This window comes from Pelmatolapia mariae, linkage group LG22 (assembly GCF_036321145.2).
Source record: "Pelmatolapia mariae isolate MD_Pm_ZW linkage group LG22, Pm_UMD_F_2, whole genome shotgun sequence".
Lineage (NCBI taxonomy): Eukaryota > Metazoa > Chordata > Actinopteri > Cichliformes > Cichlidae > Pelmatolapia > Pelmatolapia mariae.
In genome coordinates this window covers 12,282,110-12,307,832 of record NC_086245.2, presented here as the reverse complement: position 1 = coordinate 12,307,832, position 25,723 = coordinate 12,282,110, and the positions used below count along the sequence as shown (strand labels likewise).

Here is a 25,723-nt window from a genome sequence, read left to right as displayed (position 1 = left end):
CTTTAAAACAATATTTTGCAAGTGTGCAAGAGTTTATGAAACCAAATCTATGATGTATGAGTGAGGCCGAGAAAGAAGGAACTACTTTGCTTTTTCATTTTGCCACAGTTCATGTCATATGCATGAGCATGACCGAGGAGGACCGCATGTCTCTTATGTCTGCATATTTCCATTCTAGCAAGCATGGCGGATAAAGCCAGGATTATAATCGCATGTGGACATGCACATGTTATATTTATACTATGCAGTGCTTGAAATGATCTGAGCCTTGAATTCCTCTTCTTAATGGTTAGCTGTAGCTCAGGAGGGAGAGCAGGTCATTGCTAATCAGAACGTTTGTAGTTTGATCCCTGGCTGCTCCAGTCTGCTTCCCAAAGTGTCCTTGGGAAAGCCACTGAGTGTGAATGTTAGATAGAAAACACTCAGGAGTAGAAAAAAGTGAATGTGTGTCAACGGATGAATGAAACATGTTGTATAAAAGTGCTTCAAGTGCTCCAGTAGAGTAGGAAAGCACAATATGTGAACTGATCCATTTAGTAATGATGCATTTTTTGTCACCGGTATCCAGGCGGACTCCTGTATTTTTACATAAACCCTCCTGATAATAACAGGAAATAACAATAAACAACATTTTACAAATGTGAGTAATCATAATAATAATTATGGATTGCATTTATATCGCGCTTTTCGAGACCCTCAAAGCGCTTTACAATTCCACTATTCATTCACTCTCACATTCACACACTGGTGGAGGCAAGCTACAGTTGTAGCCACAGCTGCCCTGGGGCAGACTGACAGAAGCGAGGCTGCCATATCGCCATACCCTCTGGCCATCAGTAGGCGGTAGGTGAAGTGTCTTGCCCAAGGACACAATGACTAAGACAGACAGAGCGGGGGATCGAACCGGCAACCTTCCGGTTACAAGATGAGCTTCCCAACCCCTTGAACCACGGTCGCCCCAAGTGAAATTGTTTGATTGACCGCTAAAAGAGTCGGAAGGTTGGCGGGTCAGATCCTCATTTGTTGGGGTTTGAATATGTGAAGGTTAAAAGTGCATTGAGTGCTCCAAAAGAGTAGAAAAGCACCAAGTATCTGTCCATAACTGACTAAATACTCCAATACTGAAACTCTTATGTTATACTAATTTCAATCCACTTTTCAGTCAGCGTATTCAGACAACGATCATTAACAAGCAGGGATTTTAGACGTACACTAAACAAAAAGAAGCTCTTTGACTCAATCATGGTCAGACTTTCATCATAGTGACAAGAGAAAGCCATCACTGAACGATGACTGACGTCAACTTCTCTCAATAAATCGTCAGCTCCGTCATATTTGAGAGGCCGGAGCCCGACGAGAAAGCGTGACGCAAGGCTTCGGGACCGACACGACTCCTTTCTGTGCTTTTGTCTGTGTGCCGTTATGACTTGCCGTGTTTTTTTCTTTCTTTGTTTTTTTCCGTGGCCCATACCAGAGGATTTTTAAAGAGAATAATTCATGCTGTTCATAAAGCAGCACGGCTTCGCTCCAGCTGAAAGGCCATGACACACTCATGAAGGGAAGAAAACAACACTGGCTTCAGCATGAATCACGGCTCATGAAAAGAAGGACAAATTCAAAGAGGTCCGTATAATAAGGCTGCTCTGTATCCAGCATTGTAAATTGTTACGGGCTCAGTCACATCCAGTAATGAGATGCAAACCAGTTTTCCCGACCGGCCGTTATCCTCTTCTTTTTAAAGAACCCCAACGCTAATAAGCTCTCCAAGTACAACAAAGAGATGGATCTAAGCATTATAAGTATTCATACTTCCACATGCGGTGTGGTGCAGTGGTCACAGCTGCTGCCCTCTTACCTGTCCCATCATGGTCTCCTTGTACTGTTTCTTCTGTGTGACCTTGATGGGCGGCAGCTTGGTGACAGCAGAGACCAGGAAGTTCATCAGGATGTCCTCACAGTTGGCCAACTGGTCCACCATGCTCTTCAGGCTGGTGGGCAAGTAGTTGGTGTACAGGAAGTGATAATACCTGAGAGGACAGGAAGAAGAGTATTTAGAGGCTCCCAGATTGAAACCAGTGGCACTTAAATCCTTAATAGTCTTAATTCTACTGAAGCTCTTATTTTGAAAGTAACGCTTTAAAAACTTCTAAATAAACAGTGTTAGAGCTTCAAAGGTTTAAAGCCGGTTGTGCTGACAGCTTAAATTAAATATAAAAAGTGAATATTTCACATTAAAGGCCACACCATCGCTGTTAAAGCTCTTGGATGGATTGAACGAGTGACTTATTGAAAGTGATTAAGCGTTCGGCTGCGGTGATTGGCTGACTTAAGCTTAATGGACTGCTCCCATCACAGCTGAGTGAAGCCATATTGAAGCTGACAGGACTGTAGTCGAACTAAACGTGGGACCTATCGAGGGCTGCGCGGCAGACAAATTGACATTTTTTGGGGATAAAACATACTCCGTGTCAAAACACTGGTTTCCCGAGGCTGTGCTACGCTGAACATCACATCTACTTTCATAATCTACAGATCACCGCATCAAAGCGCCGCATCAAAAGAAAGACAACCGAACACTGGAGAGCAGAGCGGAGCAACAGCGAGCCTCGTGTAACGGAAGGAGAACGGAGCAGGAGTGAGGAGAATCAAAGGACATGGAGGTAAACAGCTGCTTGAGAAGGAAGGGTTTAGTTTAACAGACTGAAGTGCACCTGTGATAGATGGCAGCCCCAGTCAGGACCATCGAATAGTCGTTGGTCCATTTGGAGGTGTAGCCCCAGCGCTCCTTGTTGCTGTCCCAGAAGTGGCTGCGGGCGGGGTAACCGACGATTCGCTCTGGAAAACTCTGCCAGACAGTGAAGGCAAAGTCCACCTAGACAGAGATTAAAACATTAAAAAATCATAACATTAATCATTTCTAATAAGAAACTCAAATTTAGTACCCTCTGGAAACCTTTGTGGCACAAATGTACACATTTTTTCCTTCTTTTTAATCAACTTCAGCTGATCAAAATGAAAAGCTACTGTTCAGCACTTTTCATATACAATAAACCCTACTATGGAGAAACTGTGCAAAAAAAAGCACGACAGCCTGGTACTGTAAAAAGGTGCTTGTTGCTTTGGTAGTTTTGGGGGGAGGGAAGGATAAATAAGGGGGAATTTTCACAGCTCAGCAGATGTTTTCCAGCTAATCGGGATGCACCAATTCAATGTCTGGATCAGATTGTGATCCAGTCCCAAGGGTCAATCTCTTCAGTCTTGTTCTTTGTTGTTCTACATCTTGTAGATCATTAGTGGAGTAAAGCAAATCCAGCATGGACGCCAAGGGGGTCAGCGTCAAGGTCACACCAAATCAGTAAAAACTTTATGGATCTTGACCTCAATTGTTAGCGCCCGAGGTCAAAGTTGACCCTAAATCTTTTATCTTATGTTGGTCCAGTTTCTTGTTATTTACCAATAAATAGCAACTCAGTCAATTTGTATTCTTGGATCTTTTCAGTAGTTACATTTTAACTTGCAAAATCAGCAAAACAATATTTAAATGGCATCAGTAAAAAAAGTTGGATAAGTGCATCCCTAATATTCACACCATTAACGTCATTATAAACCCTTGTTGGAAAAAGCTGTGTTAAATATTTTGTTACAAAAGCCAAATAAAGTGAAGTTGTTGTTTTCATTAATCAAAGGTGTAAAAACTGTATCTATTTACGGTGTGTTGTGTGAGGGAAAAAAAAGATAAAGAGGAAATGAAAGCGACTACAATGAGACCCAACAAAGGAACAACACGTTCAAAACACACTCGAGTGAAAATACAACTGAGGCAAAACCTCATGAAACACAAAGCAGTCTTTCCTAAGCAGCTGCCTGTAGCAAACGACTGCAGCGACGATCAAAGCGCTCAATCAAATAATTAGACAAAAACATCAGAAAGGTCTCAGCGGCTCCTCGAACAGCCTTCTCTGCATTACACCGCACATCACTATATAACGCTGTGAGGCTACTTATGTTGTTGAATATTAAAAAAGAAGAGAAAAAATTTCAAATCCACCATAAAACAGTATCTATCTGCTCTTCCTGCCAAAATTTGTACATATGAAAAAGCCCTGAAGGAAAATAATGAGTGCTCTTACTTTCTTCTGCTCCTGCCTGCAGTTCAAAATAAAAGGGATGGAAGCTGAATGATATTACAATCACAAGGAAAATATTTCACCGACTTTCATAATTCTGCCTACTTTCCGACTGAACCGGGAGTCATATTCAAAGGAGTGAGTATCATTGTTAAAGACAGCTCTCGTCGTCGCCATCTTCACTTAAGGGTGGAGAGAGTCGGATAAAAATGAGAAAACAAAGACGCCGGGGCCAGAAACTGCACTTTGAATCATTTGTTTAAAAGACGGAGTGGGTGGATGGGGAGATTACCGGTTTTTACCCTTCATTTTTTTTCCCCCTTTTCTCAAGTTTCCTGGCATCGACATTCCCTGAGCTCAGAAACTTCGAGAAGTGTTTGCTCTCGTGATCCAACCGTCTTCCTGGGAGTAACGCAGGTCGATTCAGTTGTCAGGGATGGATTTTCCCTTCTGTCTTGCCATCTTGATCTGCCACATAAACTCATTTCTTTCTGCTATGTTCTGGCTTCCCATGATGCTGCGCCAAAACGTATCCCCAGGAAAAGAAAAAAGAAAAAGAAAAACAGGAACAGCCCCGCCAGCATGTGGAACAAAAATGCCCAAAACAGTGCTGCCGTCGAATAGGGGATAGGAGAGGTAGAGCCAAAAACAGGAGGTGAGCATGGGAAGAAAAGGAGAGGGAAGGGAAAAGAGGCAGAAAAGCGCACGAGAAGAGAGAAAAGCAAGCAAGGCCTCGGGAATGAAAGTTAGACTTTAAAAGATTAAAGAACCAGGCCATAAATTTTTGGGGGCCACTTTAAAGCAGCAGGGACAAACAGAAAGAAGCTAAAAGCTAAAAAAAAGAGAGGAAATGCAATAAGGGAGTGTCGAACTTTACAACTCAAGTGGAGGAGACGGCGATACAAAGAAGAGTCGCTGTGTTTATTAGAGGATACCTCAGTGGTGGACAAAACTGTGTCTTCATCCAGGCTGAGGACAGCGTCGGTCACAATGATCTCGTAGGGCAAAAAGCGGCTGCTCATCACCTGCAGGGGGAGACACAGAGGACAGGGGGTTAAAAATCAGTGGACTGACATAAGCTGGGATCCCATCTTCAAACTACACTAATAGCAAATCTAGATCCAAGCACAGCGGGAAATAATAAAGCAAACCCCTCTGACATTCATTCTTTTATTAAACAGCACTCGTGCAGACAGCAGTTTTAATCAAACTTGACTGAACAAGGCGATTTCAATTTTGAGATAATGCATTTCAGGGAATTGTTGCACTTTAAAGACAAAATCATGTGAGCTGGTTTCTGCTGCTTTTTTGGCGCTGATGGTACGAGAAAACTTAAACACGGCATAACCGAGTTGTCTTTTTTTCCCTTGCCAGGCAAACTGCAGCTTTAGGGTCACCTCCCAGGATCAAAACTTTCATTTACAAATGGAGAACCGCCTGCACAGTCTGTAAACCTGCTGTAACTGGTTTTCTTTGGCACTTTGGGGAAGCAATTTTCATAAACAATGAGATAATATCCCCCTTTTTACATCGGTATGACAACCCCCCTTTTATGTTGGTGTGTTACGGCGTTTAGCTGGAATTGTGTTTCCGTCTGCCTGATCAAAGCGAGTTCACTGTTCACTCTCCTTTTAGCTGTTTGTTAGATTTATATCAACTCCTGGCAGAAATGTGTCTCTCTTCAGCTCCTACATGCTCCGTTATTCACCGACTAACAGACAGACAATTTGCATTTTTGTCTGTTTTATCTCGCTGAAAATGGCTGCAATGAGAGTGTCGAGACTGAATTAAAATTGTTAAATCAAGGCAAGAGTCCCCCCCCACCCCCGAAAATCGAGCTGAAAGATGCTAAGGAGTGCTCAGTGGAGCCGAGAACAAAACATAAACAGAGAGCTTAAAACAAGAGATAAATTTTAGAATAACAACTCCGTTTGCTCCTTAAATCTACCACATTCATTTTTAACAATTCCTCATAATTTCATGAGATTCAGAGCAGACAACAAACAGCTGCTTATTTACACACAGAGCGTACAGGTGGAGGTGTATTCCTGCCCACCCGATCAATACATGTTCACTATTCATTCTCTGTTTAGCTGATTGTTAGATTACTCCCGGCAGATGCTGCTTTGTTGTTTCACCAGCTAGCTGCTTACTGACAGATAAAGCTGGCAGCTATTTGCTTGGTTTGTGCTACCAACCTCAGTAACAAGCATCAGACTAAAGTTGATGATTAGAGGTTTTACTGTAGCAGAAAATGGCTTCAAAGTGAGACTCCACATGTTGACACTAAAGTGAAAAGGTAAAATTGAGGCTAGTAACCCCCAAATCTGCTGAAAGTTGCTAAAAAGCTGAAAGTAGAGCTCATGAAAATCACATGCAAGTAGTTATTATTCTAAAAATAGCACTTATAGCTGCTGTATAGCTCAGTCACAATACAGTAAAAACAGGATGGCAACCTCCTTGGGACTAGAAAAACACCTAAATAAATAAATTGGTGCTTGCCTGATGATTGCATTAAACTTTCTTGTTTTTGCAACTGGTTACCCAGCGTTTGCAACATCCTCTAGGCCTGGCTGACCACGTTTGATTGCAAGGCCACTGCACAGGTCACCTGGTGGGAAACTGGTCTGATGGCAAATGATGGAAAATAACTGCCAACATGTTGCACTCAAACAGAATCAGTCTGTGCTGATATAAGAGCAACGATGTATCTCTTTGCAATAGAGGACTGAACTGGTTGCCAACTGGTTGGATTCTGGTTATATTCTTATATGCAATTAAGGCTGCTGAGGGCTTATTGTCATTATGGAGTTAACTTGATATCCTGCAGCATCTACGTCACTATTTGTGGAGGAATTTCTGAAGTGCTGTTGCAAATCTCGTCGGCTCTGGCTGGAGTCTGAGAAGATTTGCAATTGCTGCCGATTTATCCCAGATATATCACAGTTAAGTTAATCGCCTAACAACCACAAACAGATTGCACTTAATTGCCAACTTTACCTCATTCAAATGCAAATGGACAGCAAACCAAGAGCAGACTAACTCCGTCTTACTGCCATGTGATCATCATCAAGTCAGCAAGTGATCACAGACCTGGTCCCCATCTTTGAAGTCAACTATTTCAAGGGCAACAATATCCCAAGTTTATCGCAAACAGTCGCAATCATTTTGCTCGTGGTGCAACCTCCAGTCATTGTTTCCCCTCGTGTACCCGGAGCACTGCAGACGAGCCCACCCGCTCTGAGTCGCTACCCACAGCTCACTAGACCCCAGTGCTAAATGCAGAGTTTCACCTTGAGATAAATCTTGGAATAAAAATTCCTTTTTGCTCTCAATATCTGCCACATGCATTTTTAATGATCCCTCACAAATTCATGAGATTCAGAGGAGACAACAAGCCATGACATCAACAAATAGCGGTGCACAGCGAATGAGAGAAAAGCCAATATCCTACGCTTTACTGCAGGCTGCACCCTGTCGTTTGCTACGGAGATAGAGTGCTGATACTAGTTTCCATTACTGCTGCAGGGTCGACTCGCTCTTTTAAATCAATAAAAACACACAAATGTAGTCAGACACCTAGTGTGAGTCATGTGTCTTACATGTGGCCCAAATTTACTTTATCTCAGCCGCTGTTGAAAACACAATATGTATATTTAACAGTGGATGAAACCCAACTGTATAATGCATGACGGTCCTTGAATATTTACTGGAGGCAGAGAGAGTGTTCGTGGATGGGGTTTGGTGGGTGGATGGAAAGATCAACATCTTGAGGATATTTAGACTTGTTTGGTCTTTGGCTGTGATGAAAGGCATTCGCATGAGAAAACAGCGGTTTCTCAGTGACAAAGAGCGTGCGTGTCGTAATCTGGATGTGCGTTCGAACTCGAACCGCCTCCCACGCAATTAGAAAACTGCAGAGAAACGCACAGCTTTAATGCGCGCGGACATATCGAGATACACGTCCGATATATGTAAACACTCTCACACACCGTTGTTTAGTTATTCAGCACGGCTCTGAAGGTCAGGCCTCTCTGAGGATTCTTGTTCTTTTAAAGCACCGCCTGCACAGAAAAGTCATTACATTTACATTTAAGAGTGGTCAAAGTTGACCTCGTTTCCCTGTAAACACCTGCCATTGTCTGCCTGCCGAGCGTCACTGCTGACCTCACGCTCAACAGGTCTTTATCACTTCTGCAGGCGAAGGGCACCAAAAACAACCCAAAAATTCTGGTTTTGCAGTCAAGCTGCGGAAAGCCTCTTATCTACTGTAGTGCTCCAGCTCATGATAACTTTTATTGTACAAGCAGTGTGACCATGCACTTTGTCCTGCAAACAAAAGGAAAGACTCAAGGACCTCAAACACTTAAATCAGAACTGATTTGCACAACGTGCAGACTTCACTTGTCTGCCAGGTCCTTTAGATAACAGGAGGAAAGCACGTGACCAGTTTTACTGCATGACTCAAGGGACTTTTTGAAAATCTTCAAATTCAGCTGATTATTAGGTGAAACACAAACGTTTTAATACAAGAAGGAAAACACTTGATCTCAAATTTAAAAGCCTAAAGGAGTATAAAATAAGATTTCAGTCATTTATGTGCAAATATATGTAAATTAAAAATTGTTTTACTATGTAAATGTTCATATTATTTAAATTAAGTCTAATATCTGTTTTAATTTTTAGCAGAATCAAAAAAAAGTGAAGACCTAATATATGCTCTTTATTTGAATTTTTTTTTAAATATATATTCTAAGACATGCAGGTGTGCTGTAATGAAAAGATTACAAGTCTGTGGTTGAACTCTTGATGTCTTGACTTTAACTTTATGAGTTAATTTTTATGAGTGTAGAGAAAAATAATGTTAATGACCCCATTTTCAGGCTAAGGGAAATCTAAATTGTTAACAAACTGCTCTAAAACCGCAGACACGGGCAGATGTAGCATCTGGTTATGACAGGTGGAATACCTTAAACCTGGTTATTATATGCAGACAGGAAAGCAGAGTGTGTGGGAAGGACATGCAGGAAATGCTCAGAGCCTGTTGCATATGGGCCACCTGCTTAACCAGGTGAGCTATAGCAACACCCTTCCTGGTGCATTTAGGGTCTTTTGTCAGTTGTGGTCCCTTTTACAGTCAAAGACAATAAGCAGAGTTTCTTCTGATGTACTTCTTTGGGATTCAGGAGTTGCTGCCCTATGAGCTTGCAGGAAAATCAACCCCTTGCTAAATTTCATAACAATAAGATGAAACCAATATTACCTTGAACCAGAAACAGCCCCTGAACCAAAGCACACCATATCATCTGTCAAGCATGGTGGAGGTAGTGTTATGGGATAGACGTGTATGGCTGCCAGTGGAACTGGGCCACTTTATTGATAATGTGACTGCTGACAGAAGCAGCGGGATGAACTGAGCTATACTCTCTGCTCAGCTTCAGCCGAACACTGCAGAACTGAGCAGACAACGCTTCACAGTGCAAATGGATCACAACCCAAAGCAAACTCCAAAAGCAACCCAAGAGTTTCTCAAGGCAAAGATATTCTTTGCTTTTTAAGTCATTTGACCTCAGAGCATGTTTTTCAGTTATTAAATACCAAACTGGAGGCAGAGCGACCCAAAACACGCAGCAACTGAAGGTGGCTGCAGTAGAGGCCAGGGAGAACATCTCATGAGAATAAACACAGCATTTGTGTTTATTCCTACAGGAATGCGAACTGAGATTCTTTAAATTCTTATAATGCTTCACATGTTGCTCACACAGCAATTCTAAAATTCATCACACTCCCGCTCACACGGCGGAGCCCGACAGCGATGGGAACGGCCTGTCCGGCCAAGTGCCGTCGTGTTCCCATCTTCCCGAAAATACTCCAGCGGCGGCAACAAGAGCAGATGAAAATTTCAGCTGTCGCTCATATTCGAACGGGGTGGAAGAGCCGAGGTGTGTGAGTGACAGCAAAAGATGAAAAAACGCTGGAGAGAAAATGAGAAGAAAGACGAGAAGCGGTACCCTCCCTCTCATTTCATTGTCGTCATTACTGCCATGATGTCCTGCGGGCATAAAGCGAGAAACAAAACAACCCCGTCTCTCTGCCCCCCCACCCCCCACCACCACTTGTTTTCCCACCAGAAAGACACATAGAGGATACCAGCAAAGAGGCAGAGGAGAAAGACCAGGGATAGGAGACAGGAGGCGAGGAAGTGACAGTGAGACAAACAGCGAATACTGAAAGAGACGAAAAGAGACAAAGAGAGGATGAGAAGCTGATGTTTCCAGGCCCCAGATGGTTTGTAATGTTAGAAGTGAGACATATTAGCCTGGGGCTTCCTGGTTCTCTCCAGGAATGTGAGCTCTTGCAGCAGGAATCTGCCTGCAGCACTTCACCTCCTCTCTAAAGGACAGCAGCAGAGGAGAGAGACGTAGGGAACGTAGGAAGGGAGGACCACCGGTGCATGTAAACCATATCAAGTGCTGCCGGTATCCTCACACGGCTTAAACCAACAGTCACAAAGCAGATTTTGTTGGCCGCCGTGAGAAGACGACAGAGGGAGGAAAAGACAGGATGTGGTTGAAGGATAAAATCTGTGTTATTCGGTGTTTTTTTCCGCACTGTCGACAAATCCCTCAAACAAACCAAAACCAACAATGCAACCACATGTCTGTGGTACTAAGAGCCAAGCTTTCAAATGAAGGCATACACCCTAAAAAAAATTCAATACCAAATCCATAATTTAATATTATTACAGGAAAAAAGCAATTTCCTGAAACAGCTGGGCACTGGACTTGTTTGGAACGGTTCGGAACGGCTCGCATTAATAACTATTCAAGGCTCTGGTGGGTATTTGCAGCAGCAGGAGTGCGCGGTGTGTGGGATTATTGCAGCAGCCATGTTCACTTTAATGCCAAAACATGCCATCCAGTGCATTAGTGTGATTCACTGACGTGTTTATATAATGCCGCCGATAGAAGAATAAATACAAAGCTGAAGATGGATCAACTCATTTGTTTTATTTTTCTTGGACTTATCTTTTAACTACCAACACTGCATGAGGAGGAGGCGCTGGGCGAAGCGCTTTGAAAGGGGGGGAAAAAAAGAAACGTAGTCCTTGTTTTCCTGGGTGTTACACTTAGTTTGTGGAGCACCTATCCACAGTTTTCATTAAACTGCAATGGAAACTGCACACTGTGCATCCTGTAATTTTCTTCTTCGGGGCTTCAGACTTCAAATTATCTTCACCTTATCAAGTGCTGACCCACGGGCCCTCACATGTAAACAGAAAAAGCTGCCAGTAAGCAAAATTTTTTCTTTCCCTTTTCTTCAGATGGAAAAGCATTTCCAGTGAGTTTTGGTAAGCTGATTTGTTCAGCTTTAGGAGGCTTGTGCTTGTCTTGCATGGTGTTTAACAGGAGTTTAATTGCCCACAACAGAATAAGAAGTGGAAAGTTACAACAGTTTGCTTGGACTCATTTAATAGAGAAATACTGCAGACTCGACAGCCACTCTATTAGGTACAACTGCTCATTTTGTGCAATCACATGGCAGGAAATTAATTCTCTTGGGCATGTAGGTGTGGTCAAGGTGAGCATCATGTGATTTAATTGACTCTGAATGTGGCATAGTTGTTGGCACTGGATGGGCTGGTCTGTTTCGGAAACTGCTCATCCGCTGGGATTATCCCACAAAAGCATCTCTGGGGTTTACAGGGAACGGCGCTAAAAAGAAAAGAAATTTCCAGTAATCTGTAGGAAACGCCTTGTTGATGTCAGAGGTCAGAGGAAAATTGCCAGACTGCTTCAAGCTGATAAGAAGAAAACTCAAATAATCACTCACTACAGCCAAGGTATGCAGAAGAGCATCTCTGAAAACACAACATGTTGAACTTTGAATAGCTCATGTCAGCTAAGAACAGGAACCTGAGGCCACAGTTCACACGGGGTCACCAAAACTGCACAACAGAAGATTTGAACAATGTTTCCCGGTCTGATGAGTCTCCGTTTCTACGGCAACCTCAAATAGTGAGATCAGAATTAGACGCAGATAACATTAAGCCTGGATCCATCCTGGTTATGTAATGGTGTGGGGTTTTCTCGGTACATTTTTCGCTGTTTGGTCTCTGCCCATCCTTTGTGTACTATCTTCAGATAGCTGCTTTCAGCAGGATAACTCACCATGTCACAAAGCTCAAAATGACCTCAAACTGGTTTCTTCACCACACCAATCAGTTCAATGCGCTCAAATAAGCTCCAAGCCCAGATGAAAGTCTAATAGATGTGGTGCAACAGGAGATTCACATCATTGACGTGCAACAAATGTCTGAGGAATGCTTGCGGCACCGGCAGGAACTGGGGCAGCTCTGAAGGCAAAAGAAGGTCCACGTTATTAGGCTGTACCTAATAAAGTGGTTCATTTTTTGAGGGAAAAATTGGATCTGCTAAAACTGCTTTATTTTAAAGATTTCTTTTCTGCAGAAAAACAACATGCCACAATTCATCCTCGCATACGCAAAGAAGTGAGAAGACGTAAAAACCACAAAAGGAAGCGAATTTGGCGATTCTTCCAACCTCGACTCATGACGTCAATATTTCTACACTCCTGGTAACATCCAGGAAAACAAGCAAGAAAAGAAGGTGGGGAGAAAGAGACGTAGAGATAGACAGAAGCAAAAACAAGATAAAAGAAAGAGTAATGATAAAAACAGCGGATGTGTGAGTGAGGGAAGGAATGAAGCAGAGATGGGATAAGGGGGGAAAAAACGTGGCAGGGAAAAGGCGAGAGGGATGACAAACGCTCTCTCTCTCTCGCTCGCGCTCTGTGGGGTGGAGGAACACAGCTTGGCTCGCCACGGTAAACACATAAAACGCCACAACCACAACAAACCACAGGCTGCCTGGCGCACGCACATAAACACACACAACAGCAGTGCGCTAAGCCCGATCTGCTCGCTTTTCACAAGCAACACAGCTACACGCAGAGGCTTCCCACTGTGATTGACAGCTTGGGAGAAACCACTCAGAGCCACGGGGAGAGGTAAACCATAAACCCAGCCTACCGCCGAGTGACTGACACTGATGTGAAAGCCACTTTCCCTGATTGGCAGTTGAAGTTAAGTCCTCGGAGGGAGAAGGGGAAAGGAGAGCTCCGGATGAGTCTGATGTCCAGGAATACAGCCGAGCTTACCCTAACCCTCTCAAAAAACACCTCAAAGACGCTCTTTGAAAAAGGAACAAGCCAGCTCTGATCTGAGTTTAAATTCAAATGTCAAACTGCGTGTCCGCGTTTGACCTTTGACTCGTACAATTAGAGGTCAGAGGGAGGTTAAGGTAAACACAGCAATGCTTTTCACGGGGCAGTACCTTCAGCATAAGAGCCTAATGCGGATGTCATAATAAATGCCACTGAGGCATGCTCTGGGTTACGTCTCGCTGGAGGGTTTACTTAAAAACCAGGAAAAATATGCATTTTATGACACCGCCAGTCATAACAGAGGGAAAAATATCTCTAAGCTGACATGCTGAGAAAATTGACGCCCACTCGAAAACATAGCTTTTATGCACATTACCCATCGTCGAAAGCTTTTTCTTACCGTCTGTGTGGAAACATTTTCGAAGAGAAGATTTCAGAATTAAACAAATTTGTCACTTCTAACGGCGTGTCAATTTAAGGGAACTGAGCTGTTGATTTATTTAACCGATTAAATAGAATTTTTTATATTTTATTTAGGTGATTATTCTTCTTTCAAGAAAAATATCAGAGGGAAGGGTTTGTTTCTTTTCATGGTTTCATAGAAGTGTTTTTACAGGCAGTTGTCCCTATTTTTCTAATCACCATCTCTATATCTCAATCTATGACAAAAACACCATTTTCAGTTTCAGTCATATCCTGTATATAAATGATGGACACATCCAATGAGACATCCTGAGGAGGATGTTGATCTGACTGAGAAATCAAGGACACTGTCTTCTAGTTATTTTCTTGAAATTTCGACTTATTAACTTGAAATTTTGAGAGAAGTAACTCGAAATTTCGAGCTAGCGCTGCCAATCAGCAATCTACGTGAATGACGTCTTTTTCTTGTTACCCAGAAGGATATGGCGCAGAGGGATGTGCACTCAAAACCGGATCATGAGGTACCAATGTATAGCAACAAATTGACGCTTTCGAGAGTACGTTTGCTGATAGTAACGCCATGTGATTCAGCTAACAGCACAAGGATTTCATCATGTGTGAAGCCACATTGAAAATACTCAGCAATCTGTGCATTCATGACTGACTGTAATACTGGTAGCTTAGCTGTAGCATTTGTAGCTGAGGGCTTCAGCTTCTGGGTAACAAGGAAATGACGTCATTCACGTAGATTACTGATTGGCAGCGCTAACTCGAAATTTTGAGTTAATAGGTCGACTTTTCGAGTTAATAAGTCATAATTTTGAGAAAATAACTCAAAATTTTGAGTTATGGATCGTTTTTTTTGTGTGGCAGAAACGGGATTCCATACATTTCTGATGAGGCTTCAGTGAACTGTAGCTGGATCGAATGAAGGGCCAGATGCATCTCTTGGACCTGCGTCAGGTCTTTTATAGTTTCTTCTTCTTTTGTTCTCCATTTGTGCACTTTCCTCAAATCTTTTAAGGAGACCCTGCATGCAGTGCAGAGATATGCCAAGTTTTTGGCTAATATCTCTTTGGGAATCACCTCACTGGTGCAAAAATGGAACGTTTTATGCCTGTCAAAACGGCGCGTGTTATTTTTCAATGGTATAACTAAAGAAACTGGACAAATAACGTGTTATTGTGACAGGTTACAAGTAACAAAGTGGCTAAAGATACAATTTAAGACAGGCTCTTTGCTAGGTTGTCTGTTATGTGCTGGTTTATCCATTGTGCTAAGTGCCGTGTTTATGCTTGACTCTAATGATTCACAGGTTTCGGTTAATGAAAATGGTCAGGTGCAGACACTGGACTGAAAAAGCAGCAAATGTTCAAAGAAAGACTAGAGGACTAGTGAGATCATATATGAAATGAGTGGTTGAGCATGTTCTCATACATTTATATCCAATCTGATTTAAAGCTGCAACCAGAGGTGTTGCCCCCTGTTGGCTGCTAAAAAGAATACAGATTTACAGACTCAGGCTCCATCTTTTATAAATAGCCTATATTTACAGTCCTAAAAAGTTTTAAATGGATGAACGATGAAGAAAAGTAAATGCTCTAAGTGCATTTATGTTGCAAATTATGGCTCAATTGTTACTCTGCAATGATTTTGTCACTTTCTTTAGCTAATTGGATATTTGGTTCCGATCAAAGTAGAGCTACTCTGCCTGTGCACTTAGCCATTATTACCACCTTATCATTCCAATACACAATATGCATTAGCCTTTCAGGCCTTCTGTTTTCAGTGTATATTATTCTCATTACTGAGCTTTAATTAAAACCACACAAACTGTCCTCTAATGGAATCATTGCGACACAAATCGAAACTCATTAACTCCCCGAAACTCTCAGACTGAATAAAATGTCTGAAGATTCAGTAGCTTTACAGAGAATATATGTGTAAGACGAGCTAGGTAATTAGAAATGATCGGGATCACGGCTTTGAGGTAACCGAGAGGCCGAGCGCGTGCGGCTCACCTTATTCTCTCCCTCTATCACGATGACGGGCACTGAGGTGGCGGGCCAGCGGTGCTTTGCGGGGAGAGGCTTGTCACAGTTCCACAGGACGATGATCTGAAAGAGAGAACAAACAAAGGAAGTTTTACTTGTGCGCTGAATCTAATTCAGCTCCTCAAACCCAAACAGAATGAACTGGCCCAAGCAGGCGACATTTATGTGCTCCGCAGGCAGCAAATGTCACCTTATTACAAGCTGATTAAACGTTTAAGAGACAAAAGGGCAGCTGAAGTGATAAAATATTTCCAATTATGTCCCCAGCGTGCTTTTTACATTTCGGTCTGTAGCCGATCTCGTTGCATTATCAGGTTGTCCTTCTTAATGCTACATCCCCGTGATGCTCCACCTCCCTTTAGATGATGTTTTCAGATTAAAAAGTCATGTTCCCAGCCACAGTCACATCATGTTTTATATGACCTGCAGGTCAGCCGATTCGCTGCACGACAACGGCGGGCCTCATTAATATTTGATGAAACACACACACACACACACACACACACACACACACACAAATATGACACGATCCTCGCTGACCTTACACACACAGTTACATCCTTATATCTCGAACCATTTTTCTCATGCATCTCAAATTTGATGTGGAATAATGTGGCGACACAAGCTCGCTAAACTCCTCTAGCTGGACGTGGCGTGCCTGTCAAACTTTGGATGTCGCCGTGGAACTGCAGTAAGCCAAACATGGTTATGTTACTCTGGATTTAAAGACTTTGGAAGGTTTTCTCTGCATTTCAAAACAGTAATTGAGTAAAGAACAACCTGCTCATCTCTGCTCTAAGCTCCAACTGTTGCATAAACTAGATGCAACATATAGTGAGCTTTGCTGCCTAAGGCCTCAATCATACCAACCCCAGGCAACTTCCAGTCACTGAGGACTGATCGGATCATGTGTGGTTACTGGGTGCTGCAGCACAAATCTCCTTGTCATTGCTTTGGTTGCTTGCAGTTGCATTAAAAAATGGCGTCTTTTCTGCAAACACTTGCCAACTAACCACAGCGTGGCAGTGAAACTTGTGCCAACATGTTTAAAAGGCGCAGCTTTTACTTTGAAGGTGGTTTGCGTCACACTTTATCCAGTTTAACTACGGCTTAGTGAGTAGTTGGCGAGGTGTTTGCAAACAAGTCAGTGTCTTCCAACAAATGCAAGTAAAGTGGTTGTGCAGTTAAAGGTTAAGTAGCACATCATCTGTAACCTCCAAGGAGAAAATGGAGACCATTATTGTTGGTGTTGGTGCCTTTTGAGGATTAAAAAAAATTATTTGCCAAATAGTACAGCCTGCTGTGAGTGCCACGAATGAGTGCAATTCTAGTATTATTATTATTATTTTTTATATATAAAAGCTAATTAGCAGAGACCTGTGTCTGTGCAGTGCACCCATACACTCTGTAGACGTGGTTTGCATTTGCTGCAACTTGGCTCTCCACCACTCTCATCCCAAAACGCTTCCTCATGCCTCCAAAAATGCAATCATTTAAGCTAAAAGGTTTACACTGAAATCAGCAGTTGCTTTAACAGGAAGCAATTTCCTTGGTAGTCTGCCTTTTTTACTCCGTGTTTCAGTGTTTGCACTGAATCTTAGTATTTTGATTGGTTTTTTCGAGATATTTTTGCTTTGGTCTAGGGGTGGCTGTGGTTGTAGCTCAGGAATTGGAGCAGGTCATCTACAAATTGGAAGGTTGGTGGTCCGACCCCCAGCTGGTGCAGTCTGTATGCCGGAATATCGTTGGGCGAGATACCGAACTCTGCGTTGGCGCGTTCATCTGAGTGTAAATGTTAGATAGAAAGCACTTAGGTGTAAAAAACAGTGCCTGTATGTGTGTGAATGTGTGAATGAGAATAGAGTGGAAAAGGGCTATACATACATATAAAAATCAGTCCATTTAGCATCTGTCAAACTTCCTGTGAACCTGGGGCAGATGCTTGTTTCTCTTTCCTGTACTCTGAACTCTTGAGACTTTTATTTGCATGCATCATCAAGCATCAGAGACATTGACTTTTTGTCTGTGACTTGCAAGTTAAATCCTTTGTTTTTTAGATTTTCCCTTTAAGATGATGAAACCATAGCCTGCAGTGTGTAGTTAATACCCAGCTGGTAAAGAAGAAACTGATAGGGCCCCATCATCAACATCCAGTCCTGTTGTGCTCAGTTGCTGTGTGCCAGCTAACATCTGCCCTGCTGGAATGTCCTTGAACAAGTGAGCAAATTAATCCATCCCAGTTCCAGTGTGCAGAGCTGCGGCTGACACCGTGCTCAGGCGTCCCTGATGGAGGCAACCCATAAGAATTTCCCTGCAGGGATCAATAAAGTTTCACATTATCCTGACATTAACTGCGTCACATGCAGCGGTTCCCCTCGGGGTCTCTGCACCCTGACTGGACCTGCCAAATTATGCGCTGGTAGCTATTCAGATATCTGAGCTAAGGTGTTTCCATGTGTCTACGGCAGCTGTGTGAAGAGAAAGAAGATGGTGTTCAGCTGTTTGATGAATTGCAAAATCATCTCAACATTATCAGTGAACAAAAACACTCGTGACGCCAAATCTGGACGGAGAAAATGCCCGTCATTGTTAGACAACAACAACAGGTATGCAGTCTGCATGCATGTGCACGCACACAAACACACAGAGCTGAGCTGTTACAGCCTTCTATTCCTGTTTGATTAGAAAGACAGATGGTGTCTCTGTCAGCTCACCAGCTCCCAAGGGGTGCTGGTGGAGGCTCTGTATGTGTGCATGTGTGCGCCTATATGACTGCAGGAAAAATGGTGAAGGAGCTGTTGTGTGTCTGCAGCGCGAGAGGAAGAAACGCTTCCCACAAGAATGTGCGTGAACACATTCACACATGAGCACACACACACACACAGCGGGAGGCTGTCAGAATGTGCTTCAAAAGCTTTCTTGTGTCCAATTTAGCCTCCTCCACCCTCTCTGTTCTTTCATTCTGTCCCCTCCATTCATTTATTTATATCCCTTTGCTCATCCCCTCATAGCCCAGCAGCCCTGCTCTTCCTCTCCTCTCCTTCTCTCCTTCTCTCCTCACGCTGAGAGTGGAAGAAAACACTCCGGCTGCGTACCTGGCTCTCCACTCTGCATGCACAGCCAGAGGAATGCAAACACAAAAGCACCTCCATAAAAATAATAGGAGGGGAGCATCTACTCATTCAGCCAGCTGCTATGAGAGGATGCGTCTGTGAAAGCTTGTCGACGATAGGACGTGCAGCTGGGTTTCACCACACCGAGGAAGGGCTGAATATTAAACACCCATTCTTCTCACTAAAACAATGAAATGTTCAGCAGAGGCAGCATTGACTGCTGGGCTCAGACTTATAATCTTCGTAACACACATAAATATTTTTTATAATCCAGGTCAATTTTTTTTACTTTTGCTTTTTCTAGATGATATTGGTCAACATTTTTAAGTGACTTCACCAATTTTACATTTCAGTGCCATTAAAAATACTACCGCCCCCTCTGAGCTACACAGTCTGGAAATGTAAATCTTAACTTTGCTTATTTGTTGAAGCCACACTGCTGACATAAGGCAGCAGGGGCAACATTTAAATATCATTAACCAGCGAGACTCTTAAAGCACAGTCTCCAACTTTCAAGCTTTTCTAGTGGAACTTCTCTTCTGTCAATGTAGTTGTTATTATAAAAATTATTAATGTTGACTTAGAAAGAGAAGGAGGTTTTTTTTAAGTCATTGGGTCTGAAGTCATACCAGTGATGCCTCTGGATTAAAACAAGGCTCATCTAGCATTTTCATTAAATATATATTTTATAGTATTATAAAACATTGTTTTCTGTAAGGTTTATTCTTTTTTCCTTCAGCTATTTATGTTGAAAGTATATTTCTTGATAAAACAGTGTTTGTGTTTTCAGAGCCTTTCTGCATGTTCTCCCCAAGTTCTCCAGCTAACTTAGCCACAGGTGTGAATGTGAGAGTGAATGGTTGTCAGCTCAGCTGCAAATATCGGGCCAATATTGCCAATACTGATACTTCTCACCTATAAAGGCAGCTTATGTAGGGGAGAGCAGTGTCCAGTTTGCAAATTGCTAATTTTAATAAGCACTACATCACTGAGATTTTTACTTTTCATGATAATTAGTTAACACAACAAAAGACACCTTTGAGTTTTTCATGTATTCTGTGTTTTTTGGCCACCTTGAATGTAAACGTGCCCGTCTCTAAAGCACTTGGGCTCAGCTTCTGTAATTTAACTGTGGTACAGGCTATAAATAAATACACATGACAATCAACGTTTTTCACAGTGTATGTTTGAAGTGTATTTTTCATTTACAAAAATATTAAAGAAAAATATTTGTAAAATTTAGTGGGCTAAATGGAATTTAGAGGAGAGAAACAAAGTATTGATCTGAAACTAATACTGGCACTGGCATCAGCACTATTGATATTTGCATCGATGTGCACACCTCTAAGAAGAATTCAAAAAGAGAAGAAAAGAAATTAGAGTTATTTTGAAAGTCTTTCAAAGCTTTGTTCCAAAAAGTCTCATCTTTTGAAACTGCTGCGACATCTCCCTCTGTTTTAATGATACATGGGTACAGAAGCTCAGAGTTTCAAACTCAGAGCTTCTGTACCCATGTATCATTAAAACAGCTGTAAAAACCGACACGGCTGTAAACACTCACGTCGTCAACCTGGCTGCAGCGGCACAACGAGTGAGGTTTCAAAAATCAAGAGATGCACGACCGGCCGGCTTGTGCTGATGGATCTGACACATCTTTTGTTTTACGGTGCCGTTTGCCAGGGTGAGAACAGCAAGCTTAATGGCCTCTCTAACCCTGCAGCAGACTGGCAACCTGTCCAGGGTATATCACACCTCTCACCCTATGACAGCTGGGATAGACTCCAGTCTCACAATGACCCTGAATTGGATAAATATAAGAAGATGGATGGACAAGAAATCCTGACTTTAATAAACTGTTATTTATTTTAGACAAGCTGTTGTGTCCATCAGTGGGGCAGTGATCACAGTAACAGATACGGGCAAAAATGGCCATAAGGCATCAGTGAATAAGGTCAGAAGTAGAATCATCATGTTTAGATGAAAGAGAGTGATTCATGATGAGCGATATTTCCAGGAGAAAATAACCGTGATCCAGGCTACATCATGCCTTAACTACAGCATGCATGCAAGTGGGCTTTATAATTACAAACAAGAAGTGCCTTAAAGATGGCAAGCAAACAAAAAGATACAATTAACATGCCCTGCAATCCTGTACCAACACACATCCATGTACTTCTATCCAAAATGCATTCCTCCTACACAAAATACAAACTCACTTGGTCATACATTCTGCTGGTCGCAGAAACAAACAAAAACACACACACACATATATATACACCCACACACTCGGGCAAACACAAAAACCAGCCATCAGGGAGCAAATTCCATTTCATTTCCCGCTTTAGTAAGGAGCAAGCAGGGGAATCGATACATGCCATCTCCAGCTGTGCTGAAGGGGGTTTGGCTGCCATGGAGACAGATGTAGCACCGCTACAAACTGCTGCTCTAATTCAATCCACCGGAGTTAACACACAAGCACACGGGGATGGAGGATGAGCTCTGCTGCTGCCCTGGTTGGAAAATACGATCGCAAAATAGCCGTATGAGCGAGCCGCATAATGCGGCACAATTTAGTAGATGCGCGGTGGAGATGAGTGGAGGATTCTTGAGATAATGAGTGAACAATCACACAATCACACACACAAACACGCAAATTGTGTACCTGTGCACAGTACTGGGACTTGGCCACGGCCGCCAGGAGCTTGAGTATGGGCTGGGATTGGGATACCAGAGGGGAGACGGCATGGATGACAGCTGTGAACTTCGGGTACGGTCTAATACCTGAAACACAGCAGACAGAAAACACTCATTAATGTATTTCTGAACAAAAACAGCAAAAAGAGCAGACTGTCAGCCCATCAATGCAATTTCAGGCTTTTGAAAAGAGCAAAGCCGAGTGAGAACTGGAGCTCTGCATTTCCAAACGCCTCATATCTATATTCAGTGAAAGCTGTTCCTTAAAACCAGTATGTCAGCAGTTCAGAGGCACAGATTATATAATTGTCAGCGATGGAAGTTTTTCAAACCCCTCTTAAAATATTCAACATTGTTAATGTGTTTTGAAAATGCCAGATCTTTTGATCACTGAATATTTCATTTTAAAAACTCCTCAGCTGTATCAGCAACCCAATAAACACACGACTGCTAACTGCTGATGTGACTTTAAATTCAGTCTGACTTGATAGAGTAATTGAGGCTGAAAATGAGGAGGAAATAAAATATTGAGCAAGACGGATCATAGAGGACGTCCAAGTTTTCCTAATTTAAATCTAATCTAATCCAAGGCAGCAAAGCATGGCGGGGAGGAGACAGCATTAGATGAGTCTCCTTTCCGCCACTGAGCAACTTTTATGAAGAGGAATATAGTACGCTGTGTTCAAACTTGGTAAACTATCTTTTAGATTTGTAATAAAAAGTAGAGAGACTGCCGACTTTTTTAACACCTAGGGATGTAAAACCGTAACAAGCTCATAAACAGACTTTCATGAAACACTGAAGAAAACCAGGAGCAGGATTATTATCACGCAGCATATTCTGTATTTTGAATGTGCATGCTGTTTTCTGCCTCTTAGCACATGATGCTCAGTGGCTTTTATCTCATCCGGCATCAGCACATTACACATTTCTTTGGCTAAAACTTTAAAGCAGTACGCCAGACAGATTAAAGACTGATTCAGCAATTTGAGGCAGTTTCCTACTTACAATGACCCTCCTAAGAAACACTGTATGGACTGTATACTAGATAGAGTCGACACTTTAAACTAATTACCAATTATGGATTTTTTTAATACAACAGCATGAGGCCTGTAATTCATAATTTGTTTGGCTTTTATTTGCAAAAAAACAAATATACATATACTTGAATGTTATAGAAAAAGAAATGCAACACGACTGCTCCTACAAACTCTTGTTTGTGTTTTTCTCCTACATAAATCGCATGTGGGACTCAGAGACCTGTTGGAGACCACCTGGCAACCATCAGTATTCTCTAGTCAGCTGTGAGTGGTTGCTGATGGTTGTTGTGGCAGTCACTGTGAAACCAAGTGCTACTTCCAAGTCAAGCAGGCCTAAAGATTGGTCTGTGAACCCCAACTATGGATACTTGGCAAAAAAATGTGTATTCCCTGACTGGTTGGCAAGTGGTTGCTGGCTGTTGCTAGGTGAAAACCTCATCGTGATAGCTTTGGTCACTAGCAAGTTGCCGTGGTAGCTCGTTGTTTGTAAAACCTCACCAACTTCTCGTGTTTGTGAAACTGAACAAACCGTAAATGGAGATCGCTCCCCTTCAAATTAAAAGTTGCTACTGAAATGTGTTTGTTGCAGCTGTAATATGCAATGTGTGTGCCGCACATTGATTAGTTAGCAAATGTTTGAAGTCGTCTTTCATGCAGGCAATGGGGGCAATCTGCAAGCGACCAAAGAAATCAGGAAGTTATTGATTCAGTATGCTCTCGGCAGACACACACCAGCTGGTCAGGGATGACACATTTTCACTAGTGACTGGAGGTTGCCAGGCAGTCACCACCCAGTCTCTTGCCTGTGTGACTGAAACCATAAGTTTCACTCCAAACTGTGGTCATCTTTGTCCCACTATAAGTGTTGAGAACCACTAAAATAAAACATTTGAAGACATAAAAAGCAAAACTGGCCAAAATTTCACAACAAAACAACAAAAGTCCAAATAAAAAAACTAATGTTTTGTTGCATAATTTCATCATTACTCCAACAATCATCTTGTGACACTTTAAGGTTTATCCTGTTACCCAGAGTGGAAAGTCAAGCCCCATCAGTCCCACTTTGGTTTGGCTTCTGAGTCTTGGCCCTGACCTCAACCCCATCCAAAACATGAGGGTTGACAGCCAGACCAACATCTGTGGCTGACATTAATAATACTGATGAGAACGGATGAGAGGAAATCCTTGCAGCCACTTTCCAAAGCCTTCCCAGAAGAGAGAAGCCCATTTTAATTTTACTGCTGATATTTTTATGAATGAGATGCTCAAACATTATTGATGTGTTTCGGTGCGTCTCAATACAGAAGTTTTACCGGACCCAAAGTGAGAGATAAAGCAGCGAGCTGGAGAGATAAAGACTATTGACTGTGACTATTTTTTTCTCGACTGAGGTTTCGCGCAATCACGTCAATTCTAACAAAGTATCTGAGGTAATGTTTTATATTCACTTTGTTATTTTTACTGTTACAGTTACACTTCTTGCATTCTGGGTGAATTCTGCTGCCCCTCCCTCCTCTGTTTGAGTACACTTGTATACAAATCAACATTAGACTGACGCACAGTGTCATCCGTGTCAAGGAACATCCTGTTAGGATTTTGGAGCACATGGGAGCACATTTGGGTTGGCTGAAAATCCCTCTGCCTAGGCAAATACATACGCAAACGGACACAACGGCGATACTACGAAGAACTCAGCCTTAATAAAATTATAATAGGTGAGTTAATGAGAAATAAATAAATCTAGTAAATATGCTTTTCTTTCTGCTGTGTCAATTCAGCAAAGCAGTAACATGGTGAGTAAAAAGTACATGTAAAGCATTTTGGTGCTGTGGGCAGGACTCCTGCTGGAAAAAGAAATCTCCATAAAGCCTGTCAGCAGATGGAGGCTTGAAGAGCTCTAAACTATCCCAGTAGATGGCTGCATTGACTTTGGACCTGATAAAACACAGAGGGCCAGGTAAGATCTTCTGACATTGTCTCTCTGTCTTAACACAAATTAATCGATACTCAACACCAGCATCCACCCAGTCCTTGTGGAGAGCTCCCAAATTCTTAAATGAACTTCTCCCCATGATTGTTGTTACATGTACTCAGAGATCAACAGTATTTAGTTTCTTTAACAGTAGTTAAACCCAAAATTAAACATTCTAATAATATTAGATACTGGATTTCTTTAAAGAAAGTCATTGGAAAATACATGAAAAACACACAATTTACATGTGCTGAATATGAATAAAGAGCATATGAAAGTTTACTTTTTTTTAATTTAATTTTTTTTAGTTAAATTATGAAAAAGGAAACTTTTTTTTATGATATTTTAATTTTTAGAGACGGATGAGTTTTTTTGCTTAGGGTATTATTATTACTATTCTTAAATATGCATGTTATGATCATCCTAAAAAACCAAACTTATTTGTGCTTCTTATTAAAAAGACTATTCTGCTAAAGCAATCAAAACAAACTCTTCTCCTGCTGTGTGAGTCAGAGTGTTAATATGCTGCATGAACGAGAGTCTGTGTGTGTCTTGTTAGTGGCTCTTGGACAACAAGAAGAAATATCAGTTAGAAGCAAACTCACATTCTTTGATTTTACTCATTTACCCGTCAGCGACAAGCCACCTTGTCTCCTAAAAACCCATCCGTGTTTAATTGCTTCCTCTTTGACAAACAAATAAACTTGCCAGTGTTGTAATCCATGCCTGTCACCGCGCCCATCCATTTTAATATCCGCTCCACCTCGGGTGCTACATCGACACATTTTTGCATTCGTACTGTTGCTGCCTGGGCGTCTACGAGTTTGTGCGCGTGGGGACGTTTGCAGCGGATGATGATGGAGTGGAGAAGCGAGGGATGAAGCGGCTCCCGGGTCACGGATTGCGGCAGGGGGGGGAAATCGACACTGCTGAACCGTAGCAGGCAGCGGCAGAAGCTGTAGCAATGCTGACTCAAAAACCAATGATGGACGCAGCGGTGTGTCAGCAGCGCTAATACAAACATCCGTCAAAGACCTGTTCGTCCACTCCACTTGCTGCTATTCACAGCCGTTTGAGGAGGGCAGTAGACCAAGGCTGTTTTTCTAGTGTTTGC

At 42.2% G+C, this 25,723-nt stretch overlaps 1 protein-coding gene across 1 annotated transcript in view; it reads right to left on the bottom strand.

The window, feature by feature from the left end:
* Positions 1-25,723, bottom strand: part of ext1b (exostosin glycosyltransferase 1b) — a 130,429-nt gene that overhangs the window by 4,418 nt on the left and 100,288 nt on the right. Inside the window, exons 6-10 of the mRNA XM_065470571.1 lie at positions 21,566-21,684; positions 15,758-15,853; positions 5,063-5,152; positions 2,712-2,872; positions 1,856-2,027 (exon numbers count right to left, since the gene is read on the bottom strand). Of these exons, the coding sequence (XP_065326643.1) occupies positions 1,856-2,027; positions 2,712-2,872; positions 5,063-5,152; positions 15,758-15,853; positions 21,566-21,684 (638 nt within the window). The remainder of the gene's footprint in view (positions 1-1,855; positions 2,028-2,711; positions 2,873-5,062; positions 5,153-15,757; positions 15,854-21,565; positions 21,685-25,723) is intronic.